Source organism: Monodelphis domestica, chromosome 4 (assembly GCF_027887165.1).
Source record: "Monodelphis domestica isolate mMonDom1 chromosome 4, mMonDom1.pri, whole genome shotgun sequence".
Lineage (NCBI taxonomy): Eukaryota > Metazoa > Chordata > Mammalia > Didelphimorphia > Didelphidae > Monodelphis > Monodelphis domestica.
The window spans coordinates 433432366-433454063 of NC_077230.1; the positions used below are offsets into that span (position 1 = coordinate 433432366).

Here is a 21698-nt window from a genome sequence, read left to right on the forward strand (position 1 = left end):
TGTCAACATGAAATCTAGAAACCCCAAACTTGTAGCCTAGTAAGATCTGATGAACCCAAGTTTTCCCTGTTCCAAGGAGAATCCACCCTTAAGGGAATCTGTGGCTAGCAGTTTCAGACTGAATAATGGACCCCTAGGTGAGTGAGGATCCCAGGTCACTGGAGCTAAGCTTATGCTAAGTACCCTTTCTGTCTTAGGTAGATTCTCCTTTGTCTCAGAGCCCCTTCCCAAGTAGACCCCACCTGGGCTGGGTCTGCCTTTTAGTGTCCATTGTAAATAGCTCTTTCCCTCACACCCCAGCCTCTAGCTGTTTCCCTTCTCCCACTGGATGGCTTCCTGCCTATATATTTGGAAGCCTCCCATTTCCTTGTAGCTTTGGTAATGTCAGTCCTCCCTCCCTGACCCTGCATCTCCCCAAATAGGTCCCCCAAATTCTTCTGTTCCTTGGAGTCCTCATCTAGCACAGTGGCACTCCCAGGGAAAATGTCCCCAGAGTCCAGGGTGCAAAGCCTGTAGAAGTCTTGGCACCAGACTGAGTAAAGGGCCAAATACTGGACTGAACCCTTTCCTGATTAAACAGTGTGTTTTTTTCCCAGTTAACATCCCCCAGGACCTCCCTAGGACCCAGGCACCAAGGTTTTAAGGAAGGTGCCTTCACTGGACCTTTGGCTCTCCTGCAGCCTCCCTTTCAGATCCCAGGCATTGAGCTTCCTGTCTCTAAGCAAAGCTCCAAAAGGAGGTCCCAGGAGTCCTCTCCAGCTCCTGGTTAGAGCCTGGGACCATCTTCCTGCTTTCCCAGGCTCAGCTGCCCTCCTGGAACTCTTCTGGCATTGGGATGTCCCCTCCTCCTCTCCCAGCTCAGTTACAGGGTCCTCCTCTGCTCCCAGCCCTTTCCTTTCCTGCCTCCCTTCTCAGAGCCCTCAGTGAGCCTGCCAGGGAAGAGAATCCCAGCCAGGCTTGTGTCTCCCAGCCTCAGGCTTCCCTGGTCATTCCTGGCAGCCCCATCCCAGAGCCCTCCTGGTCCTCAGCCTGTCCCAGCTCCCTCCCTCCTAGACCAGGCAGGAGGGTGAGGGTTGGGCAGGGGGGCCGCAGGGAGGGCAGAGCTCTGACTGGGGGTCCTGGAGCCTCTCACTGCCCCCCTCCCATCTGGGATCCCAAAGCCCCTTCTGCCTCCTGGTCTTTGAAGGAGGATGGGCAGAAGAGGAGTAAGAGAGGGAGGGGGGAGTCTTCCTGCTCAGAGCACCTTCCTGTCCCTGCCTCACCTCCTTTCTTGCCCTCCCCCTGGACCCTGAAGGCTCTCCCTGCTGGACCTCAGCCTGCCTCAATGCCTGCAGCCAGCCTCCTGCCCAGGAAGAGGAGACAAAGAGCTTGCAGAGGACCCAGGCCTGGAGCCAGAGGGGTGGCCCCTGGGAGCCCCGGCCCCCCAGCCCAGGTGAGTGCAGTGTGCCCAGGGCAGAGCCCCAGAGGCCTGGGTAGGCAGCTGCCAGTGTGTGGTGCCCGGGATGGTTTCTGCCCACAGATAGGCAGGCAGTGGGATGGGGTGGGAGCACCAGTGCCCACCTGTTTCTTTTGGCCAGGCTCTGCCTTCTGCCAACTGGACCTCAGGGAAAGCCCTTCACATCTGGGTCCTGTGTGGGCAGGCTTTGAGCAGAGCCCTGAAAGCTTCCCAGCTCTTGTCCTTCTCAGGGTCCTCCTCAGAGCAGACATTTCCCTCCCCAGGGCTCTCTGACTGCCTCCCCTTTGCCATGGCTCAGCTCAAGTCCAGAAGCACTGAGGAAGGGAAGGGGCTCTGTGGGGAGCTGCTGGAGCAGCCCAGGAAGGAGGAACCAGGCCCTGCCCTCCAAGAGCTCCCAGTCTAGTGGGGGGACAAGTGTCTGCGGCTGTGTCTACACTGGCCCTGCAGTATAGACAGGAGGGACTCTCAGAGGGAGGCTGTGGCAGTGCTGGGGGCCAGGAGCTCTGTTCTGAGGGTCAGAGGTGAGCTGAGCTTGGAAGAAGGAAGCCAGGAGGCCCAGGGAGGAGGGAGAACATTCCAGCCTGAGGGAAGCCATTGGAGATGCCCAGAGGCAGGGGATGGAGGGTCCTGGTCAGGCTCAGCCAGGAGGCCAGTGTCCCTGGTCAGAGGAGAGGAGGAAGGGGCTTGGGGCTGTTCTGGGGTGTCTGCAGCCCCCAGAGGGGTCTCCTCTGAGCCTGTCCTGAAATGATGAGGCTCCCTGGTGGCAAAAGGCTGAATTGAGCCACCTAGCACCCAGCCGGATAGGTGCAGCCCAGCCAGTGGTTGGCTCTGACCTCCTCCTTCCTGGCTTCTGGCCCTGGGTGCTCCCCTGGGCACAGGAGTCTGCAGCTTCCTCTAAGGGGGTACCGTCTCCCTTCCCCCATTTCCCCCATCCCCCTCCTTAAAGGAGGAAGAGTCATTGAGGGACATCTGGGCGTGCTCCAGGAGGGCCCTTTGCTGAGGAGTTCCCCGAGGAGGCAGCAGAAGGTTCAAGGAAAGGGGGCAGCTGGGTGATACAGTGGATTGAGAGTCTGGCCTAGAGACGGGAAGTCCTGGGTTCAAATATGGTCTCAGACACTTCCCAGCTGTGTGACCCTGGGCAAGTCACTTGACCCCTATTGCCTAGCCCTTACCCCTCTTCTGCCTTGGAGCCAATACACAGTATTGAATCCAAGATGGAAGGTAAGGGTTTAAAAAAAAAAAAGAAGAAGAAGAAGGTTCAAGGAAAGCCCTGACTGAAGGCAGACCTGTGAGCAGGACAAGCACAGCAGCCACCTTCAGGCCATCTCAGAGAGCAGATTCTGGCCTGGCAGGAGAAGAGACAGGAAGGATCTGCTGCTCATCCCGAGAAGGAGACAGGAAGCAGCACAGGAACAAGGGAGGAGACTTGGGGAAGGACAGAAGCCCTCCTGGGAAAGAGCCATCCAGCAGCGTGCAGGTGCCCCGAGGGCCGGAGAGAGCAGCAGGGATGGGGAGCAGCCGGAGAAACAGCGTTCGCTCTTGGGAAGGCTCCTGCTCAGGCTCAACCCAGATGGAGGCAGAGAAGGATTGAGCAAGGCCAGCGTCACTAACGTCGCCTCCACATGAGTCACTTGAGCATTTCGGGCTGTCAGAAGTCAGTCCAGCCTTTTGAGCAAGTTCCAAAGAGAAAAGTAAGTCCAGAATTAGGAGCGTCTCATGGAAGACATCAGGTGACCCTGGCAGGCTCTTACTGTCGGGCCATCGTCTTACAGCCTTCTGGGGTCAGCACAGACTCTGGTGGGCAGCCTGGTGACTTCCTGAGCAGGATTCACATCCGAGACCACTTTACCAAGTAAGAAAGCCCAGGCAGAGTCTCCCCTTTCATTGGGGTGGAAGTGATTGATGAAAATGATGAGAAAACCTTTCAGCTCTTGTCATCTGGGCCCAGTTGGTGTAGACACGACCTTTCAGTGTGCTCTGTTGGTGTAGACACGGCCTCTCAGTGAGGCTTTTGGCCATTCGTTCCTCCACCTTCAGAAATACAGACTCGACCTTTCCTCCACCGAACACATCCTGTCTCCAGGCCTGACTCCTGCACTCAGCCACCTCGCTGGGCCTGATCTCCTCTGCGATGGCGGCACTTTCCTGCTTGACGTCCTTCATTCCCTTTCCTCAGAGGGCTGCGAGAGCTCAGGCTTCTCCTTCCAACAACGGAACAGGCTAAGAGGTGGAGTCACGGCTGGCTTGGTCAGCACTAGCACTGTTTGGCAGCCTGGAAGTCTGAGCAGGAAGCCTGCACCCCCACCGTCCCGCCTCCGCTGTGCTCCTGCTCATCCTGGACTGTGAATGAGGCCTGGAGCCTGTAAAAATGTAGTTATATCTCAAATAATAAAATATTTTATTTTAGGAGGTTTATTAAATGATCGTCATAAAAACCACTTGCCCATGGCTGTTTAGCCATTTTCAAACTCCCCACCTTACCACCATCACCACTGGTGGCAAGCCAAAAAAAGAAGAAGAAGAAGAAAGGAAGAGCCGCAACTCCCACTCCCTTTATCCTGTCTACAGGATGTATGCAATGACGGGAAGTCAGTGGGCTCTTGGGAAATACACTTCCTTTTTAGGGTAACAGATTTTCAGTTATAGAGACCCAGATCCCCAGAGGGACCTCCCAGCAGACTCCTGCACCCAGTGCCAGCAAAGGGGCCTCAGTGACGGGCTTCTGACCCACTGCCTGGCCCCTTCTCGCCTGTGGGTGGGACTGGAAGTCGCTGCTGATTCAGCTGCCTCCAAGGCTTGTGCTGGCTGCCAGGGATGGGGCTGCTGCTGGCCCACACCCAGGCTAATCACTCCTGCCTGGCTTGTGGGAAAGAGATTTGACATCATCTTTTCCCTGCTTGGACCCTCCTACATCCCTGATGGGACACATCACTCGTCAGCCCCCATGGGTAGAAACATATTTCTCAATGTCTTTTCAACTGACCACATGAAAAATTTCTCTGTATTCTCTTGGGCTTCTCATGACTCGGGGTTGAAGGGCTGGCTTGGACACTCATGAGGGGGTGAGCTTGGAGGGAATCTTTTTTGTGCCTCAGTTTCCTAATAAAAGTTAATGACCTCATTATGAGATGACTTCTGAGGTCTCCTTTAGCTCTGTGCCTTTGGCCTTTGGTGGTTTAGGTCTTGGTGACGTTCCAGGATGTGGCTGTGGACTTCACCCAGGAGGAGTGGCGCCTCTTGGACCTTGGTCAGAAGGAGCTGTACAAGGAGGTGATGCTGGAGAATGCTGAGAACATGCTCTTCCTGGGTAAGGACGATGTTCCCTGGTAATTCTGAATCTACCCTCAAGGCACTGTCTTCATTCCCTCCCCGGTGTACAAGGTTTTTAGCATTTATCAATTATTAGTAAGGCCAAAATGCTGATCTCTTGTCTCCTAGGACAGATAATCCTGTTTTCTGGTTTTCCTGCAAAAGGTCTTTGCAGTGTTGATACTGCAAAGTATCAACTGTGGGATCTTCATGTCCAAAAACCAAACAACTGTTGGAAAATCTCAGACTGAAGAAGTGATCTCAGGGATTGAGTTAGTCTGACTATTGCCTGAGCACGAATGTTGTCTGCCAAGTATCTGAACCCTGCTCATGCAGCTTTTCTTTGAAGATGGACCCTGAAGGGAACCTCCTACCTCCCCAAAGAGCCCCTTCCTCTTTGGGTTCTCTTAGTCTTTGGAGGGTTCTTTTTTGATAATTCACATTAAATTATACCTCCCTGCTCCTAGTCTTACTCTCAAAAGCTGAGCATAGCCAGGATGTCTGTTCTTCCTTCATAGCTACCCAAAAGTCCATTATACATGGTGGGAGGGGAAGGAAATAAACATTTCAATATGCTGATGTTCTATATCTGAGATGATGCTAAAAACTTCTTTTAAAATATTATCCAATTTAATTCTCACAACAGCCCTGTAAGTTAGATGAGATTCATCCTCATTTTGCAGTTGAGGCAATAGGCAAAGAGAGCATCAATGAGTTGCCTGAGACCTTAGCCAGGAGGTATTTGAGAATGGATTTGGACTCAGGACTTTAAGAATCCACATTCAAGCCACACACCACGACACTATGTATTGATTATTAATTTCTAGATACTAGAATTTATGCAGTCAACCTCTCCTGTGAAAGCAGAGGAGAAAACCCTCACCTTCCTTCTTAGAATCACTTCTGTACTGGTTCCAAGGCAGAAGAGTGGTAATGGCTAGGCCTTTTAGGGTTAGGTCATTTGCCCAAGGTCACCGAGCTAGGAAGTGTCTGAGTAAGGCCAGAATTGAACCCAGGACGTCCCATCTCTAAGCCTGACTCTCCATCCACTGAGCCACCCATCTGCCCCCTATTTTTCCTTAAGCAGCCATTTTCTCTCCTTCTATTTGCTTCTGTCTATGTTGACGTGAATGAACCATCTGGCAATTGAGGAATACCTGGATGTTGGGTTGAGAAACTGCAGGGCCGTGTTGTCCCGAGTCAGAAGTGGTCACAGTGTGACAACAGCAATCCCGACCTTGAGAAGCACCATAGGCCAGCCTGGAATCCCTGCAGGAAGGACACTGGCGTGCTTGAACCATGCCTGCACTGCTTGTTCCAGGGGAGAGTATCTCCTCCTATTTATTCCATCTGAATTTAAAGATACTCGTAACAAAGTTGGGCCGTTGTCTTCTGCTCAAAGTTATATTAAAGAATTTTTAGCTTCAAAGTCTTCTCCTGTTATTGGGAGCCTCCAAAGGGTTCCTCAAACAGGAGGGGCTGCCATAGGACTAAGAGTGAATCATGCTGTCTGTTTCCTGAAGGAAGGTGCGACCCAGCCTCTACCCAAAGGCAAACTATTTGTGGACACAGAAATGATGGATTTTTAAAGATTTTTATTGTAAGGATTTTATTTTCTTGGAGAGCAAAAGCAGGGAAATTAAACTCTGCTTATAGTAGTGACAGGCAATGAAATGAATATCAATATCTGGCAGAGGGGCCACAAATACCACATCTCTGGATCTGAATCCAATATAAAATTTGGGTAAAGTCTTGAAAATTACAACCGAAGACCAGAAATGTTTCTGAGCTTCAAGATTTGGCGTTGACAAGGAATGACTGTAATGATGCATCCAACAGATCAATAAAGAGAAACAGGAAGGACCACAAGCTAATGAAAAATATTAACATGAGCAGGGGAAGAGCAGATTGAAAGTGAAGTGGAAGGGCAGCCTGGTGGCTCAGCAGATAGAGCCAGACTGGGAGATGGGAAGTCCTGGGTACATTTTACATTTGTATTTCAAAAATGGCGGAACCCCAAATAATCGTTGTCAACCTCACTTGTTCAGTCTTGTCCAATTCTTCATGACCCCACAGGCCATGCCAGTTTCTTCTATTCTCCAGTATCTCTTGAAGCCTGTCCAAGTTCCTGTTCATTGTTTGCATCCCCACCAGCCCCCTCATCCCCTTTTCCTGTAATCTTTCCCAATATCAGGATCTTTTTCACTGAGTCTTACTTTCTCTTTAAATGGCCAAAATACTCAAGCTACCACTTTAGTAATTTACCTTCTAGGGAATTCTTTGAATTCATTTATCCAAGTATTGACTGATTGGATCTTCTTGCTGTCCAAGGGACTCTCAGAAATCTTCTCTAGCATCACAGTTTGACAGTGTCGATTCTGTGATGCTCAGCGTTCATGGTAGAGTCCAACTCTCCAAGCCATACACGACTGCTGGAAAAACGCTAGCTTTGACTCCCTGGATCTTTGTCAGCAAAGTGATGTCTCTGCTTTTTAATAGGCCATGCAGATGTACCAGAGCTTTTCACCTGTTGAAGACGGTTTTCAATGGCCGCACTCACCACCTGCAGTCATCTTTGGCACAAGAGGACAAAATCAAAGCCTTCTTCCATTCTTCTGCTTTGCTTTAATAGGAATTGATGGGACCAGTTGCCAAGGTGTGAGGTGTTTTTTATGTTGATCAGGAGGCTTCTTGTTCTTCCTCACTTTCTGCCCCCAGATGGGATTGTCTGCATAGCTGAGATGGGTGCTCTCACGTACTAAATATTCATCTCATTTTACGATCTGTCACATATTACGGCTCATATTCTACACTGAGTCTAGCATCCATCTCTCAGGAAATGAACGTCATAAGTCGGCACTGGTCTGCCACCCTCCAAGTCTAGCACTGCCTTCACTACAAGAGACAACATGTTATTATGAGAGGCTTAAGGGGAGGAGACACGAGATAAACATGTAAATAGTTTCATTTTATTCATGGGAAATGGGATAGGAATGAGGGCAACAAAGGAGAAAGGAAATGTCTTCATCTTGTCCCCAAGCTAATTTCCCTTAATACTGTCCTACTGGCTAACTTCCTAAGCTAAATAAGTGAAGTTTTCCCCCAGAGTCCAGATATGGGCCACGATCCTGGCCAGAAGTAAAGTCCAAATTAGGTCCAATAGACATTAATGGACCTTTCCATGGTCTTCCATCTAGCTGCCAGCAAGCTGTTCAAGCAATCTCTCTCCTCTAGCTGGTATCTCACAGAGGGCCAGGCATTTTGTAGATAGGTGGAAATTTCAGCCACCTCCAAAAGCTTCAGGAAGAAGTCTGTCTTCAGTGGAGACCACACCCCCCTGGGAATCTTGACCCAGGCTGTCCCGTGGTTCTGAGTCACATGCTCCTGCCAGTCATTCTGCAGTCTTTCTTTACTTACTACAGACGACAGCCCTTATATATACCTGCTTTCGCCTTATTCCCAGGCCTTTTTGCTCCAGCAGCCATGGGACTTCTCTTGCTAAAAACAGGAGACAACATTTTCTCTAGGAACTAGAAGACCTGGGCATAAGAAAGAAGGGACTGGTATAGAAACAAAAAATATGGTCCTCATAAGGCAAAGGGGGGCACCCAAGTAAGGACTACAGAATGGTTTCTGTCCTACACACTGCTGGGACATTTGCAGGAGGGCAGAGATCATGGAACCCATTTGCAATCAGAAAATGGGCAGGTAGAGGGTTCTCTTCAATGCCCATCTTCAAGGAAAAGCTGCCTGGTTATAAACAGAATTCGCACACAAAATTTGGGTCTAATTGGAGGCTGGACTAGATGACTTCTGAGATGAGCTTCAGAAATGGAAAACTGTAACACTGGTTTACGTTTTCACCTGAAGCTGTCTAAAAGAGAAGAAATCATAAGGGAAAGTCCCAGCTTCCCACCACATCATTCAAAGACTTTTTCAATGAAAAGCAGGCAGGAGGAGAACCCTGGGCAGAGATCAGCACTTTTGCTTTTTTAATCATTGACAAAGGCTCAAAATCCTATACATTTGGCTTGGAATGAAGATGTCCCTTAACCAGAGATTTGGGATCAAGAGAGGAAATGGTCCTTAGCCACAGAGTAGATTCTGCACATTCTCCAGCATGACCTCCAGGTACAGCTCTTTCTGAGAATGGTCCAACAGGCGCCACTCCTGGACCAAGTCCACAGCCACATCCTTGAGTGTTATTAACCCCTAAACCAGCCAAAGTGAGGGACTTAGAGCCGAACCTTCAGAATTCATATAGTGCAATCCCTCATCAACAGACTTGGAGGACACTGAAGCACACTAGAGATTTACACCAAACTGCTAATGTAAAAAATAGACTCGAATACAGGACTACAATCCCCACAAGCCTTTGTTCCACTTCCCCAAGATGCTTTGTAATCTCACAGGAATTCTGAGGTGGGCCGAGATTGAGGAAGGATTTAAGCTGGTGGCAAAGGTTTTTGGGGCTCTCTCGCCTCTTTTGGACCGTTTTGGAGCAGATGCATCTCTTCTGTGATGTGAAGTTATCTGGCCTAGGCCTCTGTCCTAGGCACATGTTTTTTCTTATTCTGTATTTTCTTTAATCTTTAACCTTTAATAAACCTCTAAAAATATAATACTCCTTGCAGAGAGAAACTAATTTCTACCTGCCTCAGTCTCCCCATATTCCTAAATTTTAATTTTTACAGTTTGGCGACCACGAAGGGACAAAAAACTCTCAATCTTCTGATTTCTTTTCTGATCTTTAGTTAATCTTTAATAGCTATTACCTAGGAATTTTTTTTTTTGAGCCACATCTCTCTGGCCAAGGTTTTTTTTTTTTTTTACCCTTGCAAAGCTGCAGTCCCTGATCCAGACCTGTTGCGCTTGATGCCCACCTGGCCCCTGGCTACTTAGTTCTGCCTGCCTACTTCTCCTGCTTTTGCTCCTGGCCTCTCACCTGGTGCCCGAGCTCCCAGCCCTGTTTGTCTGCACTCCGGCTCCTGGCCCTGCCCACCCCGCAGTCTTTCTCTCAATCACCTGGCCCACCTGATTCAACCAAGATTGTAATCACCCGGTGATCTGCCTGCCCAACAAACCCAGATCCTTGGCTTGTAACAAAACGGGGTGGGGGTGGGAGGGGTTTATTGGCTCCACGTGGACTGGGGCAGGAGGAGGTATCAGAGCAGGGGAGAGAGAAACGGGAGAGGAAAAGAAACAGATTTTTTCAAACAGAAACTTAAAAAGCAATGGGCTGTTTAAAAGGATACCTTTTGACTCTTCTGATAATTTCATTGATTTTACCTGCCTGTCAGGGAGCAAATTCAGCCCAAATATTCAACTTTAACTTTGAAGGGGCAAATGGATGGCTCAACGAACTGGGAGCCAGACCTGAGGACATGTGGACCTGGGTTAAAATCTGGCCCTAGATACTTCCCAGCTGTGGGGCCCTGAGCAGACCCCTTAGACTCCATTGCTTAGCCCTTACCACTCTGCCTTCGCACAATAGACATTTAAATGGATAAACACACCTAAGGAACTTTAAAGACTAAAGGCTATATTCTAAGGCATTTCAGACTCCAATGGTTTATAAAAATCTCTGTATTCTATTGCATTTTTTGTTATGGTTTAACTTTGTGATTTTAAGTTCATATATTACTGGATTCAATATTATTCTGCTTGAACTGAAGGTTGATTGAATTTATTTTGAATGTACTGAGTTTTCAAATTCTGTTGTTTTCCCCCTATAACTGGGTTGAACAAATATTATTGTGAATAAGCCCATATATGAAAAAACAGCTTTTTTTCTATTTTCCCGAGGATAGATGGACTTCAGAACTGGTTACAATTGTATTAACAACCTTGGAAAAATTTAATGTGCTAAATACCTCAAATGATTTGATTTTAAGGGTTTTTTAAATATGATTTTTGGATTTTTTTTTAACAATCTGGTTACTTTTGCCTGCCCCTACCACGAGGTAAGGCCCATTCTAGTAGCTGAAGTGAAATTCATTTTATAAACCTCAACCTTACCGCATGTGAATGGAAGTTGGGCAATTAATCTCAGGGCATTTGTATCCCTAAAAGCCTCCAAAAGGAGCACCCCTTTGTTTATGCTCTTCAGCTCACTATTTTGCTTGCACCAGAATGATATATAGATTTCTTGATTATGTTCTAAACCCAAGATGAGTTTTACTTTGTTTAAAAAATATGTTTAAATACCAAGGTTGAAAGATTGCTATGTTTGTAAAAATTGTGACAAATGTTCATCAATTCATAGGTTTTAAAAATGTCATACAGCAACTTATGTGAAATATGAAAGTGTGTTTGTTTGCTATTGTAATTAATTGGGCTATTGAGAATTTTGGGGATTTTGATAACTACATATTTGTACTACTGTATTTTTAAATATGAAAAAATTGTTAACTTGTTCAATTCATTTGCCTTCTACTCACAGTGGTCATAGCCAGATATGAAGAGGAAATGGATCTCATTTTTGGTGAGAAAGCCTTGTGTGCTATATTTTCTTAACTGACACAGTGTGTCAATGATTATAAGCTATATTTTTGAATTTTTAAAAGCTCTTTTATTATTATATTTTTCTTGCATGTGCAATATACTTTTTCAGTTTTTTTATTATTTTTTCTCTCCTTTTTATATTTGAAGCCCATGTCACCAGCATTAAGATTTTCTTTAACTTTTTGACTTTTCAGTGCTACAAGTTTGAAATACATTTGCTAATGCATGCCCCAAAAAGCTTGTGACTATAAAAATGATGCCACTAATTATTTAAATAAATTATGGGACTTTGCTTAATGATTCTGTCTGATTCCAGGACAAGATATACACACAGAGCCATTGCACAGAGCCAAAGAGAGGCAAATCTAGGATGGATTGATGCACTTCTAGGCCAATACAAAGGTCTTGAACCTAGTGTGAAGACTCAAGGTTATTGTGTTTATTATTGCTAGACATAGGCTTTCCTTGTGTCCACACTCACTCTGAAGATACTCACAGATGAGTATCCCTAAACTTGGCTCCTACTTGGCTCCTATAATCTGGTCCCCTTTTCTGCCTTCCATAGTGTGATACCTTTCTGTAGTCCTGGCTATTGACTGGGTAAATGCATCATTGCTTAGATCATTTTGATTGGGCCCTGATTCAAGGACCTGTTATAGGTTTATTTTTCTTTTACTTGGAATTTTTACACATAAGACTTTGATAGTCTATATTTTCATCCAGAAATTTTTTTCTTTTCTTTTTGATTTTTCTGATATCCTTTTAATTTCTCTTGCCAATTGATTCATATACCTCATACCTCAGCCATGCATCCCTAAGTGATCCTGTATTTGTCAATCACCCTCTTAAAGGGGGAATGTAAAAAAAATATATTATTATTTAAATTGCAAAGTTTAAATTCCTTTTGAGAAGAATTTTAGGTAAAGAAGATGCTACCTCTCTGAATCCAGAACTGAACTGTTGGAGAAGCCACCATGAAGAAGCCTCCAGACCACAAGCTGCACAAAAATGAACTTTGGGTGTGGTTGATTGAACATTTATTTGTATGTATACTTTCATGCCAAAGGGGACTGCCCCCTAATTGGCTTTCTGTCAATGTGTCCTGTAATTACTGGTTTTGTTTTGTTTTGTTTTTTTCTCTTATCCTCAAATTATTGTAATCTTTAAATTGATTATGTTTTTATGATCCTTTGGGGAAGGACTTCTTTCCAGAGGATCAAACGGGAAATTGTAAAAAATAGACTCGAATACAGGACTACAATCCCCACAAGCTTTTGCTCCACTTCCCCAAGATGCTTTGTAATCTCACGGGAATTCTGAGGTGGGCCGAGATTGAGGAAGGATTTAAGCTGGTGGCAAAGGTTTTTGGGGCTCTCTTGCCTCTTTTGGACTTCCGTTTTGGAGCAGATGCATCTCTTCTGCGATGTGAAGTTATCTGGCCTAGGCCTCTGTCCTAGGCACATGTTTTTTCTTATTCTGTATTTTCTTTAATCTTTAATAAACCTCTAATAAAATATAATACTCCTTGCAGAGAGAAACTAATTTCTACCTGCCTCAGTCTCCCCATATTCCTAAATTTTAATCTTTACACTAACCTTGAAGAGTGTCAGAGCCAGCACTGGAGACCACTCACTCAGAGCCCAATGGAATACTGACAACGGCATTTTGTGTCTGAAGGGAGAATGATGTTGTGAGAGTCAAACCTGGAGAAGTGACTTACTCTGAAATGCTTTTCCTTATGAAATAAGGGAGACAGTAAGTGCTTTCTGAGTGAGGGAGGAGATTCTGTGGAGGAGAAAGAGGTGATCTGAAATTCCTCCATAAATGTCAGAGTTGATCTCATAAGAATACTTTTCTTTTGAAGAGTTTCTGAAAATATAGCAATATAGGGAATATACTAGCAGTGATGAATGAGGAGAAAACAAAGAAAAATGAATTCTCTACTTCATTTCCTAAGAAGCTGAGATACTCTTTATCTAGATGAAAGCATCAAGAGTAATATGACATCTGACCCGATTTCAGCTATGCGAGGATGGGCAGACTTGGGTAATATTGAGAGTTTGGGGATCCACTGGGTAGGATGTGCCACAGCCGAAACATCCTGTCTTTGCTTTATGATAAAAGTCTTTGGTTAATGGAATATATTCATTTTATATTTAATCACCCAGAAGGAAGAATAAGTAGGAAGAGGAAAGGAAGGAGGGTTCGTCGTAATAAAAGAGAACATTTTCTTAACTGAATTTGGGCACTGAGTTAATTCAAAGGAAAGACACTGACAGTGTAATGAGTGCAGTTCTCAAGAGGCAGAATTTCTTCACTTAAATAATTCATCGACTGAACCTTTCATGTGCTCAGTGGACTCTTTCCAAAATCTAAAATGAAGACAGTCATTCTCTCCTCTAGCACAGGTCTTTTGTCTTTCTCTCTCACTATATACACATATCACACACACACACACACACACAAATGTCTGCACATCTCCCTGGTGAGCTCCCCACTCAGTCCCTCCCCTGACAGCTCAGATTCATAAATAGCCACTGAGGAGGGGCCTTAGGAGACCTCAGCTCCTCCCTCATTACTTCATCCCAGGAGAATGTAAACCTCAAAATTTCTCAGACTAATGAATGTTAGGGGATTCCCCCACTGGGGAATATTCTACTTAAAAAAAATTCCCTAGCAGATGGTGAGAACTCTACTTGAGTGTGGGGGCTCCTAGCTATGGAAGTGTCCCTGCTCCACCCTACTTAAGACTGCTTTAGGACAGAAAACGGCTTGCTAAACAATGAAAGTGCTTTGAGCCATGCTTATGGAAGGGACAGGAAGTTCTTTGAGTCACGACTGTTTTAGAATTGATACAATGGGATACTAAGTACCTATAAAAGTGGGGCAACTTGTAAACTACTTAAACCTAAAAGGGTGATAACTTATTCAGAGGTTTTTTCTAATGAAATTTGTTGACACAGCAGTATTTTTTCCTGACTTACTAAAGAGATTAAAACTACTCAGCTGTGAATTCAAAATGGGTGGTCCTTTAGAAACATCTACAGTGATTAGTAGATGTAAGGACTTAGGGGAGGTGACAGAGGAGATTTTGCCCTTAAAAATAAGAGCTTGGATCTCATTCAGGCATCACGATTTCTGACTCTCATTCTGAAGGCAAGTTCCTTGAGGAGCTCCTCTGAGGGGCTCTGTCCCTCTGGGGTAGGAGCTCTGGAGGCTCTTGAGAGAGGCTCTTTGAAACAATCTCTGGCTGGAAGACTCTTTGAGGAAGGACGCTGGCCTGGTGTCACTAGTATCCTTGTTTAGTCAGACCTTGTGGTGAGTGTTAAAAAACTGACTGATTTCTCTTTTAAGATTCAGGTCTAGGCCATATTGGCTTGAGGCCCTTCATACTTATTCCTTTCTTACTCTCTCTCTCTTTTCTTTGATTACTCATTGTATTGTTAATTAAAATCTCTATAAAACCCAATTGACTTAGGTATTTGAATAATTGGGAATATTTCCCTGGCGACCACCTTATATTTGATTTAAACCCAAGACACTGTAGTGAAACATATTTCTGCGGTCAAATTTACTCACCCTCTCTTATATCTATCACAATTTATATCTTCCACTATTTTAATCACTACAGTTTAAGACCTCAACCATCTTAAATCTCACAGGAAGCAGGCGCCTGGCCAGGTTAGAGAGAAATTTATTCCACAAAAATATCATAATTCAATGTTTATTTTCAAAAACAGTTTATTGATGAAAAACGAAGGGTCTTAAGTCTAAGTCTGTAACCATGGAAACCCGGGGATCCAGGGTCGAGAGAAGCTGAGAGGCTGACAGGAATAACTGACAAGGCGGAGGCCAGATCGGACAATAATATGCTACTAGCAGAGCAGGAAAAATCCTCATTCAGACACAGCTAAAGCCAGAAGGCCAAAAGATTTCCGCTCCAAAGGAAAGTGGAGAAATCTGGACTCAACGGGAAGAATGCAGAGAACTCGGAAAGAAAACAGCTTCTTGTCTGGAACTTCTCTGCTCTGGCTGGTTCCTAGCAGCGCCCCCCCCCCCCCCAAGTCCTGTGCTCACAGCTGTCCTCCAGTGGCGTCCAAGGCCAGGACCTCCGGACTCTGCCGGCCTCTGCTATCTGCAATGCCACTGGCACCAGAGTGAGCCCTCCTCAGCCTAGACTCCTCCCAGGCACCTAAGGCACACGGGGGGCTGGGCAGCCACCTGCAAGGCTGGTTCCCCCGGCAGCTTCCCTCTCCCCTTATTCCCTTCCCTACTCTGAATGCAGTGACGCGGGGTTCCTTGTTCCTCACAGTCTCCTGGCCTTGCATTTTCCGGATTCCTCTGCCTCCTCCCCAGCCCTCACTACTGTCCCCTCTAGCCGCTGCGTCCCGAGCGCACCGCATTCCTTCAGATCTGCTTGGAAATCTCAGGTCTTCAGAGAAAGCCCCCAGCGCGGGCTCTTCTCCCAGGAGGCGGCGCCGCTGCTCCTGGACCCCTCCCTCCCCTCATCCAACACTGGGCTTTTCTGACTCCTTCCGTGGAAAGAGTGGCTGGGGGGGGGGGCGGGGAGAGCGGGCGCGGGCTGCCACTTCCCCAGTGCCCAAGATCGGACGCCTTCCCTGGCATGGGGGCTCGGGCACCCCCTGACCAGGCTTCCGAGGGCTGCTTCTCCCTTCTGGGCTTGGAAGCACAAGGCCCCGGGAAAAGGCGCTCGGAGGGAGACGCCTTTATTCCCGGCCTCAAGGCACAAAGTAGGGCCGGGCCGTTTGCGTCGTCCGCGGATGGGTCCAGTCCCGATTCTGCCTAGTGACCGAGCGGAGGGGACGGAACGGCGCCCGGCTCGGAAACCAGCGCGCCCAGGCAGTGTTTGCGCAGCGAGGCTGGGCCACAAGCAAGTTCCGAACGTGGTACGCAGCGCCTCGGTGCCGCCGTCAGACCCTCCCCAGGCGTGTTCGGAACTCCTCGGGCGGAGAGCCCCGCCCCCTCCCCCAGCTGCCTCCGGGCTCCCGTGGGGGGAGGGCAAAGCCCCGCCCTGGCCTCTAGTCCAGACAGAGCTGACCCGGCACTTCCGTGTGGGTCCCTTTTCGGAGGTCCTTTAAAGACACAGAGCCACTGATTGAAAAAGAGACCCAAGCAGAGCCCACCCCGCACACATTTACATCCGGTACCCCCCTCCGGTTACACGCGGGCAGAAGCTTCCGCCCACTCTCCCAGGCTCACTAACCCGGAATTGCCCCACCCGGGTCTTCCGGGTCCTCAGGATTTCGGAGCAGAAAGTCTTAGCTGAGAGGGCAGGGAGCTCCGCGCCTGCGCACTGCCTCCCTCCCCTCCCCCCCAGCACCGGTCCAAGAAGCACAACTGTGCGCCCTCCAGGAACTAAGACGGACCACTGGAGATTCTCAGCCCGGCTTGAGACTGCCACATGGGGAGGAGGCGAGTCTAAAGGGTAGCCAGGAAACAGGTATTCCGGGAAAAGGAGGCCTCCGAGGAGGGCGGGGACAAGACCATGACGTCCTGACAAAAGCATTCTGGGAAATGGAGTCCTGCCTGGGCCCCTGGCTGTAAAGCCGGGCTGAGGGCCAGGCTGTGCACTGACTGTCCCCCAGCCTGGGGAGCTGCAGCCTCCTCCCCTCCCCCCATTTCTCCTTTTTTAGACGGGAGGCTGCCTCCGGCTAGAGCCTGGCACGCAGCAGGTGCCTAACAAGTGCCAATTGACTGACTGATTACTGGGTCCGCTCCCCACGGCTGGTGCTAGGATCCTCCCCTTCTGACAGAGAAGGAAACTGAGGCACCGGGCAGCAGCTGACCCTCCAGGGCCCAGGCCCAGCCCCAAGGCCCCTCCCACAGGTTCCCCTCCTCCAGGGATCTCTGAAAGTCCTGCTGCTCCTTGTGCTTTAGGGGGGGACCCCAGGGCTCCCCCAAGGAGGGGCCAACCCTATCCCCGGCTGCAGCAATCTGGGGAGGCAGCAGGGAGGGTGCAGCACCCTCTGGGGCTCCTCCTAGGCCTGCCAGCCCCCAGGAGGAGCCCTTTCCTGCAGGCACCCCCAGGCCTGGCTCCTGCCCTACCCCCCACCCCCAGGAAGGCCTTTCCCCCTCAGGCCTCCTCTCAGGTCTTCAGACTCCCCATTCCAGCCCAGGCCTCCCCCAGCAGGGACTTCCTGGTCCTCCCCTTCCCTCCTCAGCATAAGCCTTGCCTTCTCCTAGCCTCCCCCTGCCATGTTCCCCTTCCTGGTTAAGCCTCCCCTTGTATGAGTCTGGGCTCCAGAAGACCCAGAAGGGCACATTTGAACCCAGAACCTCTGCTCTCTGGGCCAGGCTCTCTCAATGGAGACCTCTGGCTGCCCCTGAACTCAGCTGCCTCCCAGAGCTTTTCCTCCACATCCCTCCTGGTGCTTCCACTCATTCCTCCCCCCCCCCCAGCCCTGCAGGCTGCCCCCCCCCCCCCAGCTTACCTCTCCCCCAGCCAGAATCACCCCCCTGTGTCTGCCTCCATGCTGGCCTCCCTGTCCCCCCTGGGCCAGGAAGGGGCCTTTCCCTGTGTCCTGTCACAGCCCGTCCGGGCCCCCCAGAACTGTCTTCCAGAGGGAAGTGGGGGAAGGAAGGCCCTTTGGGGGCACAACTTCCTGAGCTGGGGGTGGAATGGCTCAGGGCATGGATAGCCCTGTCCCCCTACCCTCCAGGGACTGGAGCAGAGCAGGATGGGGTCTGGGGCCTTGTTGGCTCCATGGGTAAGGAAAGGGCAGGTCTGGGAGGAAGAGGAAGCCAGGGCTTGGGTGCAGATCTCCTCTGTCTCTACCCCTGGGGTCACCACACTGTCCCAGCCAAGGGGCTGCTCCCCCCTGAACACCCCCCCCACCATACACACACACCCCAGGCTGCTCCTCCCCCTTTGCTGGCTCTGCCTCTCCCCCAGCTCTCCCCTGTGTCTCTGAGGCTGAATCCAGGCTGGAGCCCAGCCATCCCATCTGGGTTTTCCTCCCCTCCCCAGGCCTTACCTCAGGGAGAAGCCAGGACTCCCCACACACACACACTCCTGGGGGTGAATTCTGGAGGGGACTTGGATCCGGAGTACCCTCAGGCCAGGACCTGGGAGTCCCAGAGGCACCTGTCCTGTCTGAGGTCCTGCAGCCTGACTCCGGGGTCCCCCCAGCATCCACCCCCCAGAGCCAGCACAGCTTGGGCCCCAAAGGAAGTGCTAGGTATGGAAGGAGAGCCAGGGAAGGAGAGGGGCCCTGGGACCTCTGCTTTTGGCTCCTGTGCCAGCCTCTGGGCTGCCCTTCTCTCTGAGCTGCTCCAGAGGGGTTTGGCCCTCTCTGGCAAGCAGCAGCCCCAGCTGTCCAGGGAAGAGGACCATCAGCTCTGCCCTACAACCAGGAAGGCTGAGATCTCTCTCTACTCTGGCTGTGCCCCTCTCTGAGATTCCTCTCATTGAGGAAGATTTAAATTTTGGCTATTATGTGGATGTGCCCCATTATGGATATATTGTTTCTATCATTCACATAATTTCCATAATTGTTATTTCAGAAATTTTTTCTGTTATTATTATTTCTAAAATAGTTGTTGTTCCTAGAACAGTTATTCCTGAAGTTCCCACCATCATTTCATAAATTACTGAATATTTGATTCCAGCATCTGCAATTTATCATTAAGTATCACCTTTCCCACACAAGTAACACATTGGTCTCTGATTTGTATATTCTTGCACAGGAGCTATAGCTATCGCAAAATTTGTATTTTCTTTTTCAAGTTTATCAATTTTTCCCTTTATTGTTTTTAGCTCCTTTCTTAAGGCATCCACCAAATCACCATCAACATTATCTTTTCTTTCCATCCCATTATAAACATATACTGTCACTTCTTAATTAATCAAGGCCCATATTCATCCAGTCAGGACAACTGATATTGAAATAGTCCTTGACTACATTGGAACAATTTTTGACAAACTGTTTTCTTAATTGTCTAATATCTCTTTCTCTGGTCAAATCTGTGTCTGTATATCTTTCTCCCAGTTCTATAAGTCTGTCCATGAACTTTAAAGGATTTTATTCTATCTCTTGCTTTAGCTTTTCAAGTTTTGTCTAAGTACCTGGTCTGTCAGAACATTCTCTCATTGCATTAAGTACCGCTTCCCCAGCCTGACATAATCTCTTATAGTCAGTGGGATTGGCAAAGTACCACTGAGGGTCAACCTCTGGCCATGAATTCCCTATTTGGCCTTATTAGTAAGTCTGATAACCTTATCTTTTAACTTTTTGGTTAATAATTCATCTAATAGATGTTCAAAATAAATTCAGATTGGATCAAATTGTCTGCATAATGTTTCAAGTTGTTGTTTTTATAACTGCTATGGGCTCCTCCTCAAAAAAAGGGGTGCTCCCCTTAAATCCCTCAATATCCTGAGGGGTAAATGGTCTTTAGTGCCTAATAGATACTAACTCTCTCTTAGAATTAAAAGTTGGTATTTCTCTTAAAGGGAGTAGGCTAGGGTTTGTATCTTCTTTCTTTTGGTTTTTGGTTTTAGCTGCCTTGGTGGGAGAATTATAAAGAGTAGGAGAGGCAGCTTGGATCAAGCAAGAGATTGTTTCATTTTGTTGCATAATAGTTTTAGCCATTTTGGAGATATCCTCTTCAAGTTCAGCAATTTTAGAGATAGTTTCATTTCTTTAGACAATAGTTTTATTCAGTTGAGAGAAGCAATCCTTAAGATATGCAACTCTAGTCTCCATTAATCTCTCTTTCAATTGTTTCCATTTCTTAGTAAGAATTAAACTAAATCGTTGATACAGTTAGTATCCTTGAAATAATGTGGACAGAACTAATAATCCCATCAGCAGTAATAACTGGAGACAGTTGAAAACTGAGAGATGTAAAATCTCAGTGCAGGTTCCTGGTAGTGGGAGTTGTTTGAGGTAATGTGGCCCCTACTCCTTCACTAACTATACTATGACTTCACTAACTATATCTAGCACCATGGGTTACACCTTTGTTTGTTATTATTCTACATAAGATTAATCAAACTCCTGGCTGGCTCACCAAGCTGTGAAGGGTTAAATTTTTTGTAGGAGTTTGAACAAAGGTTAGGAGAGCAGTTTGGTAAAACACAAAACACTTAATTTATTCTGAGAAAAGTTCAGATAGGAAATAGAAAGGAGGGAAGTGAGAGCAATCTCTGCCTTCTTCCCTTTCAACTGAGATCCCTCTGCCTTCTGGAAGCCATCCCTGTGCATGCAGGCCCTAGGTAGGTCTGAGCCAGGAAGCCATGTGGCACTCAGGTTCTGTGGGCTGCCTTTTGCTTTGAGTCTCATCCTCCCTGTCTGACCTCATAGTGAGTGTCCACTGGGGCTGACAGGAGGCCTTTTACCTCCCACCCACCCACCCACCCAGCTCTCCTTTGCTGTTTCTTGTCCAGTTTCCCCATCACATCCCAAATATCTGGGGTATGAAAGGAAATTTTTTATTCTCTTTTTCTATTTTAACATTAATCAACCAAAAGCTTAAAAACACTCCTACTTAATACTAAGTAAGGGAGTTCACAGTTACTTACTTGGAGAGCTCCACTCTTTTAACTGAGTCAGTCAGAAACTTGTGAATCCTTTGATAAGAGTTTACACCTTCAGAGAATGAGAAGTGGATCCCATAGACACTGCAGTGCTAGGCAATCTGGAAGCTGCAATTGGCCCCTCTGAAGAGGGGACAGGATAGGAAGTGGCATGGAAAAAGGACTATAAAAGTTTTGAACTTCCTGTCCAAAGGAGCTTTGACTGGTGACTTGCCTCTTGGAGGTGACCTTGGCTTTTGAGACTGCTCTATTGATCTTTGGCTTGGATGTTCTCCTGGTGAGTCTGCTTGGACTGGGACTTTGGCTCTTGAACTGCTTCTAGGAGGACTGCTCTGGGATCTTCTCTTTTGGAGCTCATCTTGGGTGAATGAGTAGTTGGCCCGCTTTTGTTGGCTTCTGGAGAGATTAGTTGCAGAGGCCTTTCCCTCTTAGAGGAGTCCCCGTGGGTAGAATGCCGGATCTTCCATTAAGGGTTAACAAACCTGCCTGACTGAGTCGGGCACTGGAGCAACATTTAGTGTGATATGCTAGACATCTTCTCTGCCCTCTTTTTACATTTCTTTACTTTTACTCATTCCAACCTTTTTTTTTAAATCAGCAACCACAAGGTTATTTTAGAATTCTCATGAATTGAGTCAAGCCTCAAATTTAATTTCTTACAGGGGACACTGCCCTCAGGATGACCATTAAGTCGCACTTCAGAGCTCTCCCATGCAGACTCAGGAGCACTGCCTCTAACCTCCCCACCAGGACCCAAGTGGACTGTTTCCCTTCCCCTAGCTTCTGTTCAGAGATTTCTTTAACCTACCAACAACCCTGGCTCTCTACAGGGACCCAGGAGTCCTGCTTCTTTTCCTCCAGTACCTCCCT

At 47.8% G+C, this 21698-nt stretch overlaps 2 protein-coding genes across 2 annotated transcripts in view; both read left to right on the forward strand.

Moving 5' to 3' along the window:
- LOC100024256 (zinc finger protein 883-like) overlaps positions 1 to 21698 on the forward strand; it is a 114773-nt gene that overhangs the window by 62856 nt on the left and 30219 nt on the right. The gene's annotated exons all lie outside the window — the stretch shown is intronic.
- Positions 946 to 5282, forward strand: LOC130453550 (zinc finger protein 722-like). Its single transcript, XM_056825738.1, has 2 exons — positions 946 to 1432; positions 4637 to 5282. Exons 1-2 carry the CDS (start codon positions 1325 to 1327, stop codon positions 4784 to 4786), a joined length of 258 nt encoding a protein of 85 aa, XP_056681716.1. The 5' UTR covers positions 946 to 1324; the 3' UTR covers positions 4787 to 5282.